We start from the raw sequence: 17,982 nt of genomic DNA, 5'->3' as shown, positions 1-17,982 counted from the left end.
ATAACATCATCATCCCAGGCTTGATATTTCAGGGTTGAATTTTAACAGGCTCCTGTTGGCCAGAAATTATGAAATAATGCTCTGTAAACCACCAGCTGTACCATCTTGACTTTATTTTTCTACTGGTTTTGGTTCACAAAACCGTCATCACTGGAGGGCTGCAACAGTGCAATAAAACAATTTAGGTTACATGGGCAAATATTGAAAAATGTTCTGAAGACTTATGGTAGTAAGGTTGTTCACAAAGTTCGAAATTGATGATTTACACATGCACATCAGTACTATTGCATCTCACTATAAACTTGGCTCTGTCTTGTCTTTCACAATATTTCCCAATCATTACAGCAACTTATGTCAGACCATCATGATCACAGACTTGAAATATGATAATCAAAGTCATCTGGATACATTTTGTATCCCGTTCAAATGGCAAAGATAGTATAAACAGAACTTACAAAAACATATGACCATCAAGGGTCAACGATTGTGGTTGGGAATTACTATAGACTGTATAGTCTACTACTCCAAGTCAACAAATATGGCTTATACATATTATTGCTAATTGATATATATATATATATATATATATATATATATATATATATATATATATATATTAGAGGGAAACATTTCACGTGGGAAAAATATATTTAAAAAGAAAGATGATGAGACTTACCAAACAAAAGCGCTGGCAGGTCGATAGACACACAAACAAACACAAACACACACACAAAAATCTAGCTTTCGCAACCAACGGTTGCCTCGTCAGGAAAGAGGGAAGGAGAAGGAAAGACAAAAGGATATGGGTTTTAAGGGAGAGGGTAAGAAGTCATTCCAATCCCGGGAGCGGAAAGACTTACCTTAGGGGGAAAAAGGACAGGTATACACTCGCACACACACACATATCCATCCGCATATACACAGACACAAGCAGACATGTCTGCTTGTGTCTGTGTATATGCGGATGGATATGTGTGTGTGTGCGAGTGTATACCTGTCCTTTTTCCCCCTAAGGTAAGTCTTTCCGCTCCCGGGATTGGAATGACTCCTTACCCTCTCCCTTAAAACCCATATCCTTTTGTCTTTCCTTCTCATTCCCTCTTTCCTGACGAGGCAACCGTTGGTTGCGAAAGCTAGATTTTTGTGTGTATGTTTGTGTGTCTATCGACCTGCCAGCGCTTTTGTTTGGTAAGTCTCATCATCTTTCTTTTTAAATATATATATATATACAGTTAAAGGAGACAGTTACAAATAGTGAATGAAAGTTTCATTCATAGCCAAGATTTAGTGTCGTAGTGTGGCCATTAGTTGTTCTGAAACAAGTGAATAGAGTTGACTAGCTTTTGAAATGCTGAAGTCATTAGAGGTTATGTGTTTTCAACCTGATGGCCACATCATCATTTCATCCCAGCTACCAGAGAAAGAGGCCCGCAAATGAAAAATGCAGAAATGGAAGTTCAATAAGGCAAACTTTTTAATGAAATAGTATGTCTAACTATTGGTAAAACTACAAAGATTGACTGATTCACATCATAAACCACTGTAGCAAGTCTTCTGGCCAATTCAAAAGCAATCTCTACTTTAACAGATTAGCATCCATAGACAGAAGTGCAGATCATCAGCTGAAGACCTCACTGTCTAATTCTTCTTAGAGAAGATGTGATGAAGTTCTTTAATGCCACCAACTGTGCAGTGTAATTGCCATTGCATAGGAGACCATGGGGATGATTTCAAGGAGATGTAGGAGGTTCCTAAATGCTGATATATAAAAGAATATGAATCCCTAGGTTTACCCAGGCACTGAAAAAATCAATTTTCTGGTATTATAACCATTTCCTTGCAGAATCTAACAATCAGTTTCCTCCAGATAATTATGGAGAAAGGTATGTGGGACTTAGGAATTCCTTAATAACGTAGAGAGATGTCTTAATAAGAAACTCCTTCAAGGCCATTCAAAGCAGCTTCTTCTGAAAGGAATTCGTTAATACTATAAAAACATTTATTGATAAGAAACTCCTTCAAGGCTGTTTCAAATCATCTTCCACTTGAGCTTTTGAAATTTTTTGTAAGTTTGGTATAAAATTTGATCCCCATGTAGTAGGCGCTGCAGTCTTTCCAAATGATAATCATAGTCTCACCTAATATTGCAAAGTGCACATGTCTATTTAGACTGTTATACTGCTTGTATTTTAAAATTAATTGAACAGTTTTAAAACATGTATGCCAACAGTATGACCTTGAAAGTGCAATCCAAACACTTCTCATCATATCATGCTGTCACTGATTTGGTTTGTGATTCCTCTAGAATATTTGACATGGATGTGTGACAATTGGTTCAAACACAATATACTAGTGATTTGAAGCCTACCGCAGCAATGATTAGGTATATTGCTTCCCTGACATTACAGCAGTGTTGCTGAAGGGGGACCCAGGGTTTTCTGGTTTCTGTAACCTAGGGATTATTATTTGTTTTCTATTTCCTGTAAAATGTTACTGTTGCAACACCCAGAATCGTGGACCTCTATACCCGTGCTTCGTTGAAATTTTTGAGTGTGTCTGATATGGACAGTTACATTTGAAGAGGAAATGTTATCACCATAATTTCCAAATCCAACCTGTTCAGCTCCTGCTTCATTACTTATCATCCCATTTCATTCCTTACACAATATTTTACTGCCGTATGATACCCTTCAGCTTTCTCTTGACATTTCACTACAAACTTGTCATTAAAAATGAACATTCAGGTATTTTTTGCTCTGTGGGCATGCAAAATTCTTTTTCTGATCATGCTATAAAATATAACAGGAAACAGAGAGCTTATTTTACAACTCAAGTCATTTGAATCCTCATTCCAATTACAATTGTGTGTAAATTCCTAAGCTGTAAATTACCCTTCAGCTCAGTCATTTGTTTTTTATGGTGTAACAGTTCATTCTTGCTTCTCTGTTTTCTCCATGTAGGCTCTTTTCCTTTACATTACCTGGTTTTTTTTTTATTATTATTATTTATTAATGAGACCTGCCTGCATTATCATGTATTTTCATCTACATTTGCATACACGTTCAGCCATTCAGCAAACTGCCATAGGGCATGTGATGTAGGATACCTTGTACCACCACACATTTCCTTTCCTGTTCTACTTCCAAGTAAAGTAGGAAAAACATCTGTGTGTTTCCTAATTTCTCTCACCTTAATGGTCCTTATGCAAAATGTATACTGGTGGCAGTAGAATCATTCTGCAGTCAGCTTCAAATACCGATTCCCTAAATTTCCTCAGTAGTTTTCCTTGAGAAGAATGTTATTTTCCCTCCAAGGATTCCCACTTGAATTCCTGAAGCGTCTCCATAATATTACACACACACACACACACACACACACACACACACACACACACACACACAGAATTTCGTGTCACACACACACACACACACACACACACACACACAGAATTTCGTGTATCCTTTTATGCACAGAATGCTTGCATTTCATTTAATCTGCACTTGTTCGTAAGTCATAACACACAAATTTTGATTGTTAACTGTGGTCTATACGTTGTTAAGTACCATGATAATTTAAATCTTTTTTATTACATTTTCTCATTCATTCTGATTCTATTTTGCAAGATTCAATCTTGTCTCGAATAGATTACCTGTGTCCCTCTTCTTTTTCATTTTTACAAGTATTTTATTTTAGACCTTCCTCCCCATTTATTACCTCTTGTCCTAAATTAGAAACATACATTTTTTAGAAGTGTTCTCGGACTCCCGTTGGGCCCGCATCTCGTGGTCGTGCGGTAGCGTTCTCGCTTCCCACGCCCGGGTTCCCGGGTTCGATTCCCGGCGGGGTCAGGGATTTTCTCTGCCTCGTGATGGCTGGGTGTTGTGTGCTGTCCTTAGGTTAGTTAGGTTTAAGTAGTTCTAAGTTCTAGGGGACTTACGACCACAGCAGTTGAGCCCCATAGTGCTCAGAGCCATTTTGAACTCCCGTTGGTTTAGTCTCCATTCACTGTGTCACTTTATGTTGTTTTATTTCTCTAACGCTATTCCTCATCCTTTTAGATATTCATGATTCTAAATCTCAGTCCTTGAGATCACCATGACTAGTACCCATACTGATAAATTGCGAACAGACCTCCAGTCTTCAATTACATGGCAGTTTCTTGAAAATTATGAAATTATGGGAAGCAAGACATTAAATAACAACAAATACTCAGCAAATTTGCTCAGTCATTTTTTTTCTCTACATCTACATCTACATCTACATCTACATGATTACTCTGCAATTCACATTTAAGTGCTTGGCAGAGGGTTCATCGAACCACAATCATACTATCTCCCTACCATTCCACTCCCGAACAGCGCGTGGGAAAAACGAACACCTAAACCTTTCTGTTCAAGCTCTGATTTCTCTTATTTTATTTTGATGATCATTCCTACCTATGTAGGTTGGGCTCAACAAAATATTTTCGTATTCGGAACAGAAAGTTGGTGACTGAAATTTTGTAAATAGATCTCGCCGTGACGAAAAACGTCTTTGCTTTAATGACTTCCATCCCAACTCGCGTATCATATCTGCCACACTCTCTCCACTATTACGTGATAATACAAAATGAGCTGCCCTTTTTTGCACCCTTTTGATGTCCTCCGTCAACCCAACCTGGTAAGGATCCCTCACCGCGCAGCAATATTCTAACAGAGGACGAACAAGTGTAGTGTAAGCTGTCTCTTTAGCGGACTTGTTGCATCTTCTAAGTGTCCTGCCAATGAAACGCAACCTTTGGCTTGCCTTCCCCACAATATTATCTATGTGGTCTTACCAACTGAAGTTGTTCGTAATTTTTACACCCAGGTTGAATTGACAGCCTTGAGTATTGTACTATTTATCGAGTAATCGAATTCCAACCGATTTCTTTTGGAACTCATGTGGAACACCTCACACTTTTTGTTATGTAGCGTCAACTGCCACCTGCCACGCCATACAGCAATCTTTTCTAAATCGCTTTGCAACTGATGATACTGGTCTTCGGATGACCTTACTAGACGGTAAATTACAGCATCATCTGCGAACAACCTAAGAGAACTGCTCAAATTGTGACCCAGGTCATTTATATAGATCAGGAACAGTAGAGGTCCCAGGACACTTCCCTGGGGAACACCTGATATCACTTCAGTTTCACTCGATGACTTGCCGTCAATTACTACGAACTGCGACCTTCCTGACAGGAAATCACGAATCCAGTCACACAACTGAGACAATACCCCATAGGCCCACAGCTTGATTAGAAGTCGCTTGTGAGGAACAGTGTCAAAAGCTTTCCGGAAATCTAGAAATATGGAATCAACTTGAGATCCCCTGTCGTGCAAATAAAGAGCTAGCTGCGTTGCACAAGAAAGATGTTTTCTGAAACCATGCTGATTACGTATCAATAGATCGTTCCCTTCGAGGTGATTCATAATGTTTGAATACAGTATATGCTCCAAAACCCTACTGCAAACCGACATCAATGATATAGGTCTGTAGTTCGATTGATTACTCCTACTACTTTTCTTAAACACTGGTGCGACCTGCGCAATTTTCCAGTCTGTAGGTACAGATCTATCAGTGAGCGAGCGGTTGTATATGATTGCTAAGTAGGGAGCTATTGTATCAGCGTAATCTGAAAGAAACCTAATCAGTATACAATCTGGACCTGAAGACTTGCCCGTATCAAGCGATTTGAGTTGCTTCGCAACCCCTAAGGTATCTACTTCTAAGAAACTCATGCTAGCAGCTGTTCGTGTTTCAAATTCTGGAATATTCCATTTGTCTTCCCTGGTGAAGGAATTTCGGAAAACTGCGTTCAATAACTCCACTTTAGCAGCACAGTCGTCAGTAACAGTACCATTGGCACTGCGCAGCGAAGATATTGATTGCGTCGTGCCGCTTGTTTACTTTACATACGACCAGAATTTCTTTGGATTTTCTACCAAATTTCGAGACAATGTTTTGTTGTGGAACCTATTAAAGGCATCTCGCATTGAAGTCGGTGCCAAATTTCGCGCGTCTGTATATTTTAGCCAATCTTCGGGATTTTGCGTTCTTCTGAACTTCGCATGCTTTTACCGTTGCCTGTGCAACAGCGTTCAGACCTGTTTTCTGTACCATGGGGGATCAGTTCCATCTCTTACCAATTTATGAGGTATGAATCTCTCAATTGTAGTTGCTACTATATCTTTGAATTTGAGCCACATCTCATCTACATTTGCATAGCCAGTTCAGGAGGAATGGAGATTGTCTCTTAGGAAGGCTTCTAGTGACACTTTATCCGCTTTTTTAAATAAAATTATTTTGCGTTTGTTTCTGGTGGATTTGGAAGAAACGGTATTGAGCCTAGCTACAATGACCTTTTGATCACTAATCCCTGTATCAGTCATGATGCTCTTTATTAGCTCTGGATTGTTTGTGGCTAAGAGGTCAAGTGTGTTTTCACAAACATTTACAATTCGCGTGGGTTCGTGGACTAACTGCTCGAAATAATTTTCGGAGAAAGCATTTAGGACAATCTCGGAAGATGTTTTGTGCCTACCACCGGTTTTGAACAAGTATTTTTGCCAACATATCGAGGGAAGATTGAAGTCCTCGCCAAATGTAACTGTATGAGTGGGGTATTTATTTGTTACGAGACTCAAATTTTCTCTGAACTGTTCAGCAACTATATCATCGGAGTCTGGGGGTCTAAATGTGTTCAAATGAACGGTGTGTTAGCTCCTGCAGCAAAACTGTGACCATGTCTTTCCCCATCCTCCTTCAGATGTGCTTATGTTCTTTCATAATGTAGTATACGTGTAAAATAAAAAAAATGCACTCTACCCGTATTTTGAAATGTGCTTTTATTGAACTTTTTCTCAACTGTATTGTGTTATATTACAGGTGTTTAATAAATTTGATGCCAGTAGTCCACTTGATGCAATTGATGAAAGATTTAGCCATTTTGTGAAAAAAATATTGCCGCAATACAAGGACAGCATAATGAATCACACCCTGATATATATACCATCTTATTTTGATTTTGTAAAGGTCAGAAATTTTTTCAAAGCAGAAGACATCAATTTTGTCCAGCTATGTGAATATTCAAAGGTAAAGTGAGAGCTTTACATACATTTTGCTACATCATTCTTTTGAATGTTGTTATTTTCTTTTTGCATTTGATCAGAACATTGTAGACAATGCTACTTTCAGAGTACTTTGATTGACAATTTCTATTGCACATTTCTTTTGTATTTCTTTCTTTGTATTCATAATATTACTATTAATTACTATACGAATAGAAGCAAATTCTTAGAAATTTTCAAATTATGTTTGTTTCTGAAAAAGCTGTTTGATCTTACGTTGTACCAAGGACAAATACCACAGATTACATTATAGTTAGGCTATAGTGTGTTCAGAATGAAATTCTTTGCATTGATCTAACATAATAAAAAGTTAGCCTTTGCAAGATATAAGTTGTTGTTGTCTTCATTGTCGTCGTCGTCCTCCTCCTCCTCCTCCTCCTCCTCCTCCTCCTCCTCCTGCTTCTTCTTCTCCTTCTCCAGTTATTTCTTTTGAGATGCGAATTTCTTGTGTGTTTAAAATACTCTGCTCCTGTGGTTTTATGACTTAATTGTTTTAGATGTGATTTAATTTGCCTTAATTGTTTTGCTTTGTAATTACAAATTTGTAAGGTAATTACCTGTTTACCGTTGGTTCTTGATGGCAGTCAATTGACTGCTTCCCGCAGAAATGCATTTTACCTAATTTATTTGGTGCTTATATTAGCCAACAATGATGAAATAATATTGATCATTTTAAGAACCACAGCTGACAAATTTTAATGCTCTAGTGATTAATGAAAACCACTAAATCTGTCATACAGTGTTGCTTGTACAGTTCTTGCATGTCTGTCTGTCGTCACTAACAGCTTAGCTGGTAGCTATAATGCGTCACTTTTGCAGTGGACTCCTTTCTGAAGCTAAAAATGAAGTATTGGCTGCTCACAGACAGTAAAGCTATTTTCTTTATTGGGAAAAGCTGAAATGTGACCTACAGATACTAGCCTGGGAGAAGGTATCACACTACGCCTCATGGAACTGTACATATGAAAGGAAAGAAATGTCATACCAGACAACTTAACTCACTTGTCTCAAGCTAACAAAAGAGCTGAAAAAGAGGAATACAAGTATTGTTGGCACTTTGAACAGAAGTAGAAGGGACGTTTTCTGTGAAAAAAGGACAAGTTGTGCTTCATTCAAGTGTTATTTGCATGGTTGACGACATTACTCTAACATGTCACCAAGGGAAGACTAAGAAAAATGTGCAGTCTTAGTTCTGTCCACTCCAGTGTAACACCCGATGAAGGCTGCAGAAAAGAAAACTCCATAAAAGTTAGTTTTTATAATAATATCAATTTGCTGTAGGTACATTGGATCAAATGTGAACCAAATATAAACTAACAATATTATGAAAAGGAAAGTTGCTACTCACCATATGACGGAGATGCTGAGTTGCAGATAGGCACAAAAAAAAAGATTGTCACAAATAAGTTTTCGGCCAGCAAGGCCTTCGTCAAAAACAGATATCTCTCTCTCTCTCTCTCTCTCTCTCTCTCTCTCTCACACACACACACACACAGACACACACACACACACACACACACACACACACACACACACACCTACATATCTACATGACTATTTTATTATGATGATGGTTTCTTTCTATATAGGTTGGTGCCAACAAAATGTTTTCTCATTCACAGGAGAAAGTTGGTGATTGAAATTTCATGAGCAGAGCCTGTCACAATGAGAAACACCTTCATTTGAGTGATGTCCTATATCACATCTGTGACATTCTCCCCCCTATTTTCTCGAAAATACAAAATGTGGTGTCCTTCTTTAAACTTTCTCAATGTACTCCATTAATACTATCTGGCAAAAATCCCACACTGCACAGCAATATTCCAAAACAGGGCAAACAAGTGTATTGTAGTCAGTCATTTTAGTAGATATGTTGCATCTTCTATATGTTCTGTCAGTAAAATGCAGTCTTTGGTTCATCTTCCCCACAACATTTTCTTTCCAATTTAAGTTGTTCACTATTGTAATTCCTAAGTATTTACTTGAATTTACAGTCTTTAGGTTTTATTAATTTATCATTCAATGAAGTTTAATAGAGATAAATTGATTTATATGTAAGAAATTTGCATGCAGTTCATGTATAAGCAAAAGGGTACGCAAAAAGTGCAGTTGACATCCTCTGAATATACACACATCTCCATATAAGTGTTTCCTTATTTGTTACAGGGTAAAAGTATAATTGGTAAATAGTTAAACAGTTCAATCACAACATTTGTTGTGTATTGTTTTATGATATAAAATTTCCAAAATATAAGCAGTTGTTTGCACCTGCAAGACAGTGTCACTTATTTTTGTATGGTGTCACATAAAAATAAAATTTAGCTGGTTCAAATAAAAATGTTCCCACATAATTATTATACTTGAAAAAATAATTAAAAGCAATAATGTTAAAGGACATATATAAAATATCATCACATTTTGTAAAACAAGAATACGATGATGAAGAAGAAGAAGCTTAAAATTCAATAAAAACCTCCATTGGGCATTCTAGGGTATAGTTCAAAGATGGGCGTTCTAGCATTAAACCACTAATCACTTTCAGTCATTTAAGTGTAATGATAATTTACTAACAGTTTTTTTGTGATTATCATCACCCTTTTGCGTTATGGTGCTAGCCATTTCCTATCCATTGTGGATAAACATTGCTCCAAAGTTATCCATCCCAAATAAGATTTCTTATATTTGCATCTGTGTTGCTATAGGACGTTTCCTAATACACTACTTGCCCACCTTTCGTTTAGTTGTTGTCTCTTTTCTTGTGTTCTGGAATTCAAGAAAGTGCTTATGTGATCCACTTGTGACCCATTCCCTGGACTGTGTGTCTTTCCCAGCTCAATTTAATTTTAATTACAGTCATATTAATATCTTCGACTACCATTTGTTCCTTAATGCATTTGTTTGTTTTTCTGTCTGACCTAGTAATTGCCATTATTATTTTCCCCATTGGCCAGTAACACACTGTTATTAAATAGTTTCTGCATTGGAAGTTGATGCCTCACCACCATGTCAATACGGGCAATACACATTGAATGCTTAGTTTCAGAAACTATTTAGTTTACCAAAAGCACACAGTAGGCCAGTTTTTCTTTTGTGTTCATTCTTTTCCTGTCTATCCTGTCATTGTAGTCAATTAGCTTAGATTAAAAGACTCATTAACTGGTTCTATGTGTTTATTGTTAATGTTTACTTCATTTGGTCTATGGGTTATACATATTTAATCTCACCAGACCAGATTGTCAGGCCCACTGCTAAACCACCTCTATAAGTCTTTAACTTAATATGCATTTGTGACAAATAGTACAGTGTCATTATCAAATCAATTATGATATAAATGTGTTACACTACCATACATTTAGGTTTTTTTTCCAAGTTTAGGAACCTGAAAAGTTCCTCTGGAGCACATTAGAATAGTTTTGATGACATGGAATCTTGTTGCCTGAATTACAGTTTATAGGCAAGCAGTGTTTGACTATATTGAGAAGTCTAATGGAAGCTAAAGCGTAGGCATGTATATATGCTTTGTACTATTAACAGGTTGATTGAATGCCTTGGTTTTAAGGCCTTTTAATACAAATTTTGTTGAGATTGAGGCAAAGGCTTTCTCAAAAACATCCTAGAAAAAATTGCAATCTATACATATTGCTCCTTTCTGTAACATTTTCATAAAACAAAATTAATACTTTTGGAGGTCATCTGTAGAAATAGTTCCTTTATACATTGGATGTTTGTTGTGTCCTTATCCTTACTTTCCATTAAAACTAAATGTGACACTGAATAATATGAGGATTGTAAATAAACCAGTGGCAACAGGTGATAGAACTAATAATAAATGAAAAGCACCAGTTTGCTGTAGGACTCACTGTTTAATGATCTAAGTGCAGTTCATTATATTTTGTCAATGTAATCATCCGCAAAGTCTGTTTATCTTTTACCAAATGTCGGGGAGCCATTGAGGACTGTTGGCAAAGGGTTCTCTGTTGATGACAGTGAATGAAAACCCTGTTGCACGGACTACAAATGCCATGTCCGAAAATCGGTGGCCTTGGAGGGGTTCCTTCAATGTCAGAAGCAAGTCAAAGTCATGACGATGGAAGGTGTTCCCAGACATCCCAGTGCCACCATTGGATTAAGAGCTTGTCATTGTTTGTGACATGACAAAATCTGTTGTCTTGTGACATGATAGGGAGGTTGTCTCACAATAAACACGATATTTGCACCACATAGCCAGACACGTACGTTGCTCCAGAAATTGGCAATGGTATTCTCTGTTGATGGTTTGTCCACCAGGCATAGCATGTGTGACAATAACACAATCAGGATAAGCTTCACTCAACTGATCTCCTGTCAAAATTTTTGAGATCATGAGAAACGTGGGTGACGCCACTCATTCGACTGACACTTTTAATTCGGACCCAGTGTTTCAACAGTGGCATCGATACGCTGCAGAAATGTGACTCCTTCATTGTGGGATCCGTTGATGTGGATGCCACCCAGTGCGTACTAGTGCTATTTATTTATGTTGGTGACGTGATGTGGAATCTAACAAGATGCAATTTTCCTCATGTCAACATTTCATTATACCCGGGCCGGTGAAACATGTCACTTGACAGCTCGCATGCAGTTGGCTATACTGCAGTTGCAAGGTTGCAATAGCTTCCACCGCACATGCCCACAACTCTGAAGTACGTTGCATAAATGTGAGCTACAATCAACGTTTATACGTAAGTGCAGCAAAGTATGTTTTTCTAACAATGGAGAGGACGATGACGGAAACTAAGCGTTTGATAGTTTTTGAAACCGGGAAATAAAAACAGCCGAAGTTAATGACAATATCTATGAAAAGTCGTTCCAAATTGTTACCATAATAGCTGCACGTAAAAGGTCATATAATAATGTAACCCTAAGCATACCAAAGAACAAAGCAAAACATGCATAGTCTACCTACCCAATTGCAGAGAGAGAGAGAATTAATTTTGTATACATTTTCACTCACCAATTTACAATGTCAGTGGCGCAGTTCCATCCAGTTCTCTTCCAGTATCAGAATCGGCACCAAAACTTTTGTCTTCTTCATTGTCGTCATCATCATCATAATCATCATCATCATCATCATCATAATCATCATCATCATCATTAAGAGAAATCATTAATGGTTCATTTTCATTTATAACACCATCTATAGTCTGTGCTTCTCTTACAAGTTTAGCAACATGGTCTACTTTTTTCCTCCATGAGGTAGTGTCTACAGTAACAAAACCTTCATGTAGCAGTCTTCCCACTTCTGTTATAGTAAAGGTCTTGTTGTTACTTCTAATGTACGCCTTGAATTTACTCGAAACCAATTCAGTGGAATAAAATGGCAGTGATATGGTATAGCCTAATTACCAAGTGACCCTGTTCACTTGCAATTTCATCTACAACATATTTAGGCGTCACAGGCTTATTTTGTTTTACGAGCGAGTATAACCGCAGCTTTGTCATGCTCATGTCCGCAGCAATGTCTCTCACATGAAACCACTGCGTGACAGTTTCTTTATGGTCACTAGTGATGGGAGTTTTATGTAAAATCACAGAATGGTACAGCGCATTGTCCATCACAAACACTGTCGGAACACCGAACCGGAGGAACAAATTTTTAAACCACTGTAGAAACCGTGAGCAGTCCATATCCTCATGATAGTAACTGGTTGTTTCCGATCGAAAAACTAAAAGTCCTTCAGGCACAACACTGTTTGAAGATCCTTCATGAGCCACAATTAATCGGGATCCTCTTCCTGTTGGCTGATGACCGATGCTATTCGGAGTATCATCTGTCCAGCATTTCTCAACCGATTCTCCAGCGTTGACACAGGTTTCATCCAACCATATGACTGAGTGTGCCCTTTCCTACAGTTTTGTGTAAGAAAATGGTACAAGCTGCAATGACATGATCTTTTTCAAGTAACAGTTTTTGTACATCTACCTTTTTAAAACAGAAACCCATACTTTTTAATATCATATTAAGTGACATTTTCCCCCCTGAAAAAAAGTTCACTTTCTTTTAAAGAAATTAGCAACTTCCCTACTGTGGGATATTCTTTAGCTGTATATGTGCCAATGATTGCATCAGATTGGAAAGAATCTATATCTGTAACAGAATGAGGCTGCCCCCCCCCCCCCCCCACCCGCCCAGAGTACTTAAAAACACACTGTTTCTCCCATAGGGGCTTTCTTCCACACTGTTTACTTCATTGTCTTGTAAGTCTTGAAGTAGCACCCCTTTCCTTATAACTGTTCTTTCACTGAGTCCTGGAGTTTTCGAGGTGCGCTCTAAAACTTTATCGTCAGGAATCGAAGCATGCCCATTAACAGAAACAAATTCTTTTTCTTGCTTGTAAAGCTAATGTGTCCTCCATAGCAATTCCAAAGCCTGACTATTTAATGGCACTCCACAGCGCAACGGATTGTCGCTTGGTGAACAACATTGTTTTGGTGCCATTGTTTAACAAACAAAAACTGTAGTCGAGGCAGTAACACAACACAACAGCAGGCATTCGCGAACGAACATACAATGTTTACACGGAAGCCGGCAACGTGGTAGCATTGATGCTGGAATTGGCTATTGTTTAGGGCTGTTATTGGTTCAGAAGACGCGGCGCCTCACTTTCCTCACTTTGTTGTTAGTTATATTACCAACTCTACAGCTCTTGGGGAGTGACCTTGAAGTGACATGTTTCAGTGGCCCAGGTATAGTATGTGCCACACCATTTGATGACTCTTCTACAGATATATGGGTAATTCCCAGACAGTCCATCAATTGTTTGTGGAAGTGATGACACTTAGAGTGTCAATCTGATCTTGAGGAATGGATGGCTGACCTATGCAGTGCAAATGCATTTTCATTCTAATCTGCATGAAATGCCGTGACCCATCATGTAACCATTGTGTACACTAATGCATTATAACCACAGGCTTCACGTAAACTCCAATAATATTCTGTTGCAGTTTTGACAAGGGCCTCATTAATTTTAATCAATGAACATTTATCACCTTTTTAGAACATGCTGTAGAGCAGTGAAATCAACACTCTTCACTTCAGTGCTACACTACAACAACACACTCAACTTGACGGCGCCCCAAATGCTCACTACATGTCGACAACAGCATCACCTGATCCCTACCAGTTCCTATTTGCGCATCCCAATCTCCTCTGAGTCGACAATGTTGCCACTACTTTATTTACAGACCTTGTATAGTGAAAAGTCCTCAATGGAAAACAAACAGTGTAATGATAAAAGGTAATTCACCAAATTGAAGACAGTTAACAGATGTTACACACATGAAACTTTATAGCTAAGCTTTTGTGCTTGTTTCTTCCCTCAGAGAATCCTTTCAACCACATACAGATACTTACAGTTACTATTTACTTGTTCTTCATTATTTGTCACACACACACACACACACACACACACACACACACACACACACACACACACACACACTCTTCTCATATGGTAGTTGCAAGGCCGAGAGTGTTCCTAGCCTTCGGACAAAGAGCTAGAGAATACACATAAATCTGCATGGCTGACTATATTTTGCCGGCACTACAATTCAGCTGGGGTGTGGCATTATCTTGATTGTAGTCGGTGAGGGGAGAAAGGAGATGTAGAGTAGGAAGAAAGATTGGAATGATGACTGGGGAGGAGACGCAGCAGATGCACAGGTTGGGAATGCGGCACCAGTAAACTTATTTTGTCCACAGCTTGAGGAATTTGTGTACATCACACAATTACATAGAAGACTGGAGTGGCAAGGGTAAATAGAAAAGAGGAGACGACTGCAAAGAGGGGGGTGCGAGTTCAGGATGAGTGAAGTTGGATCGTGGCAGAGGTGAAAAGTTGTTAGTGGAGATGGAAGCCAGGAGGATTACGGGATTGATCTATTATGAAAAGTGCAAGAAGGAGTCACTGCGCTGCAGGCAGACGCAGTTAAAAGATTAGCAAACATTTAAGCTCTTGGCCAAAAGGCTTTCTTTGGGAATAGAAAGCCCAAATACTTTCACACAGGCATAACTCACACGCACGGTTTGACTGTGGGCTGGAACTGCAGCCATTCGAGGTGGGCGCTTGGGGGTGAGGAGGAGGCATGGGGCGAGAACGGGGAGGTATAGCTGGGCAGAAGTGCGAGGTGATGTGCTGCCTGTGAGAGTGTACAGGGACATGATGGTGACAAGATAGGGCTGCTAGGTGCAGAATTGTAACACTTTGCTGGGGGCGGGGAGCAGGGATGGTGGGGGTGGGGGGATGGAGAGCAGAAATGGCCCCATCCTCAGACTTCACTAGTCCCAGCATTCCACCTAACTATCAGCTTCTCTGGACCCACTCCCGCACTATACCTGCCTTCAGTTTGCCAACGCAGCACAACACCTTCCCTCACTCTTGCCCCCCTTCCCCTCCCCTCCCCTCCCTGCCCTGCGCCGCCTCTGTGCCCCCACCACCCAACTTGGATAGCTGTAATTGCAGTCTGCAGTCAAGTCACAGTGGCCCCGAATAGTGTCATGTACATGTGCAAGTTGTGCCTATGTAAATGTGTGTGTGCTTTCGCCTTTTGGCGAAAAGCTTAAATGTGTAGGAGTCTTTTCATTTTGTGTGCTAGTCAGCACCTCTCTCTCTCTCTCTCTCTCTCTCTCTCTCTCTCTCTCTGTGCATGGGTGTGTGCGTGCATGTGTGTATGGGCATGTGGGTGCGCATTGGTGTATGGACATGCGGGTGCACATTGGTGTGAGGGTGTGTGTATACGCGCACGCTCTCTTTTGTGGTTATTACAATGTAATTTTTGCTACAAAAAAAGGTTTTACAGTAGTTCTTTTTTTGTAACAACAGAAAATTATTACTGTTTTAGGAAGGAAAAATGGCTAGAGCAAGGGATATGTTTTTCCATTCAAGCGCTCATTTTTTGCTGTACAGTGAAAGGTTGCACTTCTTCCGCCGTCTTCATATTAAAGGAATTCGCCACATAATATTTTATCAGTTGCCAACATTTCCTCATTTTTACACAGAAATGTGCAATTTGATGCAGGTAAGAAAAGTTTTTTTCCACTTTTATTGTATATGTTGTGCATTAAATAATCGGTAGGCAAGTATATATTTATGCTGCCTCTCTCACTCTTTTCCCCAAAAATGTATCTAAATTCATCTTCTTGCACATCTCATTTACGCTTGTCCCCTTTATTTGCTTCCTCCCCAAATCTTAATGGCTTTACACTTTTCTTTTTGAAAGATAGATTTTAGAGAAAAATTTCTTAGGTGATCATTCTGTGTTTATTTCTGATTTTGTCACTCTCATTAAATAATTACTATTCATTTATGCAGCATCATTCAGTTTGAATGAACAGCCTTGGAACAAGCAGATAAAAATAAACGATTCACTAAAGCAGAATCTTCTGGCTTCATTTTCTCTCTCATCAGTAATTTTGAAATCACAACTATCCTTATTTATCAAAACCAATAAAGCCTTCAGCACTCTCCAGTTTAGTACACTCTGGGATGTTCTTGATAATGATATGGGGATGAAACTTCCTGGCAGATTAAAACTGTGTGCCGGACTGAGACTTGGAAGGTAGGAGACGATGTACTGGCAGAAGTAAAGCTGTGAGGACGGGGCGTGAGTCATGCTTGGGTAGCTCAGTTGGTAGAGCACTTGCCTGCGAAAGGCAAAGGTCCTGAGTTCGAGTCTCGGTCCGGCACACAGTTTTAATCTGCCAGGAAGTTTCATATCAGCGCACACTCCGCTGGCAGAGTGAAAATCTCATTCTTTATGATATGGGGATATTAATGCAATCGGGAATCCATTCTTATATGATTATTAGAGAGTTTGATGACAGTTATATATTTGCAAGTTTGGCATTGAATTCGTATGTGAATTTAATATGCAAGAATTGAACTTCATTGTGACATAATTTACTTAACAAATAAAACTACTATTTGTGCTCTTGTGTGATTGTCATTCTATCAGTGAATGTGGTTAACTCTATTAAATACTTCCTTAACACTCTGTTCTTGTTGACAGGAAGCAAACCAAAATAAAGATGGTGGAAATGAAAGTAATATGACTGTAACTGCTCTATATTCAAAATATGATGCTCAGAGGTTATCACCAATTGTCGGTTTTGGCAGGGCAGTAAGAATGATTTCATCGCAGAAAAATGTTCAGATGCTGTTGACAGGAGAGTAAAGGTCTATTCTGTAAATGACAGTGCATGTTGACAATGCACTTTATCTCATTTTGCATATTCCATCAACATCAACAACAACAGCAACTACAACAATGACAAAATCAGTGGTACAAAAGTTACAAATATAAGAATTAACCTTTCTGTGTACATATTTAAAGTAATGTAATTTTGATAAGCTATTTTTATGTTGCTCTGAGAAATGGTGAATTAAGTGAAATAAAAGAGACTCTTTCATAATAATTTTGTATTGCTAAAAATGTATTTTCCACTTGATATTATTAAAGAATTATTTAGTTAACTGGTATTATTTGTTTCTCAGTTTTCTCTAGATGGAAAAATGACATTTATTACCCATTATTAAAGATGTTGGTGGCTCAGAAAGGAGTCAATACGCAGCAACAAAAATTTTTAATGATTTGCCCAATAACATAAAATGACTTAATAGATAGCACAGCAAGCTTTAAGTTTAATGTAAAATCATTTCCTTTGGGCCACTCCGTCTATTACATGGACGAATTTCCATTTAAGAGTTGGTAGCCTGTGGGGGAAAAAAAAATTAATCATATATACATATCCTCTAACCTGACTTGTCCCACATCATTTCAATAAAAGAATAGT

General features: G+C 38.5%; 1 protein-coding gene across 1 annotated transcript in view; it reads left to right on the top strand.

Moving 5' to 3' along the window:
- The window catches only part of LOC126175249 (U3 small nucleolar RNA-associated protein 25 homolog), a 103,708-nt gene extending 86,059 nt beyond the window's left edge, over positions 1-17,649 (top strand). The window contains exons 6-8 of the mRNA XM_049921894.1: positions 6,910-7,116; positions 16,032-16,208; positions 17,199-17,649. Of these exons, the coding sequence (XP_049777851.1) occupies positions 6,910-7,116; positions 16,032-16,208; positions 17,199-17,363 (549 nt within the window). The 3' untranslated portion in view covers positions 17,364-17,649. The remainder of the gene's footprint in view (positions 1-6,909; positions 7,117-16,031; positions 16,209-17,198) is intronic.
- Positions 17,650-17,982: the final 333 nt, after the last annotated feature.

Source organism: Schistocerca cancellata, chromosome 1, assembly GCF_023864275.1.
Source record: "Schistocerca cancellata isolate TAMUIC-IGC-003103 chromosome 1, iqSchCanc2.1, whole genome shotgun sequence".
Lineage (NCBI taxonomy): Eukaryota > Metazoa > Arthropoda > Insecta > Orthoptera > Acrididae > Schistocerca > Schistocerca cancellata.
Note: the sequence above shows the minus strand (reverse complement) of the source record. Positions and strands in the feature narration are given on the sequence as shown.